Source organism: Malurus melanocephalus, unplaced genomic scaffold (assembly GCF_030028575.1).
Source record: "Malurus melanocephalus ecotype Western Australia unplaced genomic scaffold, MMel_1.1 scaffold_669, whole genome shotgun sequence".
Classification (NCBI taxonomy): Eukaryota; Metazoa; Chordata; class Aves; order Passeriformes; family Maluridae; genus Malurus; species Malurus melanocephalus.
In genome coordinates, this window is record NW_026623901.1 from 270,802 (window position 1) to 272,857 (window position 2,056).

The window sequence follows — 2,056 nt, forward strand, 5'->3', positions numbered from 1 at the left end:
TGGGATGGGGCTGCTTGGGAAACAGAATGGGACGAGGCTGCTCAGGGACTGGGGTGAGACGGGGCTGCTCGGGGACCGAGATGAGACAAGGCTACTTGGAGACTGGTATGCGATAGGGCTGCTTGGGGGGACCGGTTGGGATGGGACTGCTTGGAGATCAGAATGGGACGGGATGAGTTGGGATGACCCAGGATGGACCAGGGTGTTCCATTCGGGGGCCTCTGAATTGGGATGGGGTTGCTTGGGCACTGGGATGCGGCTTCAGAATCCCTGGGGTGGACCAGAGATGCTCAGGGACCTCCAGAATGGATCAGAGTGTCTCACTCAGGGACCCCCAGGATGGGATGGAGCTGCTCAAGGACCTCTGGGATGGGACAGGGCTGTTCAGGAAACCCCAGGATGGATTGGGACATTCCACTTGGGGACCTCTGGGATGGGACAGGGCTGCTCGGGACCCCCAGAATGGACTGGGACATTCCACTTGGGGACCCCTGCGATGGGACAGGGCTGCTCAGGGCCCTGCAGGATGGATCAGGATGTTCCTCCAGGATGGATCAGGATGTTCCACTTGGCTGCTCCCAAGGAGCTGCCAGTGATGGGAAGGATGCCCCGGGCAATGCCCCGTATCCCCATGGGATTTTTTAAAATGGATCCCATTACTCGATAATTATTCCTAATTGCCCTTGCTCGAGGACTTGGATGTCCCCAAGATACAGCTGTGAGTGTGTCCCCAGCTCGCTCCTGCTATTCCAGGCTATTTTGGGAGCTCTAACCCTCACTGCTGGGCACAACTAGGGGTGCTGGAGGGTGGCCATGGCCCTGGCAAAAGGCTCAGGGTCCCCTGGCGCTGCATGGGGTGGCAGTGGAACAGCGTTTGCAGTAAGATCCAACAGCTTTGCAGATTCCTGCCAAACGTCCTTCCCCTGGGGAAGCATTAGTTACAGCCACAAAAGCTCCTGATAGTGCTGGTTTTTATTTTTAAAGGCAATACAGACCCAAGAGAGAAAACAGGGGCTGCTGCAGGGGGTGCTCCTCTGTGGCCTCAGGGGAGGTTTACTTTGGATATTGGGCAACATTTCTTCATGGAAAGGGTTGTCCAGAGCTGTCCCCATGCCTGGAGGGATTTAACAGCTGAATGTGGCACTTGGGGACATGGGTTGGTGGTGGCCCGGGCAGTGCTGGGGGATGGCTGGGCTCAATGTTCTCAGAGGGCTTTTCCAGCCTAAACAAATCTGAGGTGCAGCTGGGGAGGGCAGGGTGGAGAGGGCTGCGGGGACAGGCACAGATCCACCCGAGCTGGTGGCTGCTCCTCCAGAGAGTGTGGGGAAGGAATAGGATTGGGACGGGGCGGGAACAGGGGAGCTGCAGGGACAGCCCTCGATCCCTCCCAGCGGGGTGGGGGAATGGAAATGTTTGTAATTCAGGGAGATCTCTCGAAGCATCACCTGGAACACGTGACTCTTTTATCCTGCTTTCATCCAAACCGGATTTCCCGAGATTTCCCAGCACACAGGGCGGTGCTGGAGCGGGGCAACATCAGCCACAGGCTGAAAGCTCCAGTCCTGCACCTCTGTCACCCCCAGGCAGCCCTGGGGACATTCTGGGCATGGCAGTGTCACACCGTGTGCCCGGAGTGGGGAGCATTCTCACGTTTAGGAAATGAATTGGGTACAGCGTCCTCGGGGTGTGGGGGGGTGTGGAGAGGACGGGTCAAGCTGTGGAAGGGACACTGGGGGGTTTGGGGACAGATCCTTCTCAGGAGGGAACTGGCAGCACGTGACACTGTCCCTGTGCCYGCAGGGAGCGTGCAGTCTGCCAAAGGAGAGGCCAGTGATGAAGATGAGGAGACGGAGTACTTTGATGCCATGGAGGATGCACCAGCTTTTATCACTGTAACCGCCGACCCCAAGCACCACAGGTACCGCCCCCAGCTGCAAGGGCCGGTTTGCAGCATCCCCTCCTGCGGGGTCACTCTGTGGGCRTGGCCCCAAACCTTCCCCAGCCTCTGCCCAAGGCTCCATCCCATGTCTGGCTGCTCCTGCATTCCTGGAGCGAG

General features: G+C 58.5%; 1 protein-coding gene across 1 annotated transcript in view; it reads left to right on the forward strand.

The window, feature by feature from the left end:
* Window positions 1–2,056, forward strand: part of OSBP2 (oxysterol binding protein 2) — a 93,841-nt gene that overhangs the window by 81,048 nt on the left and 10,737 nt on the right. The window contains exon 6 of the mRNA XM_057383910.1: window positions 1,801–2,014. Coding sequence (XP_057239893.1) covers window positions 1,801–2,014 — 214 coding nt within the window. The remainder of the gene's footprint in view (window positions 1–1,800; window positions 2,015–2,056) is intronic.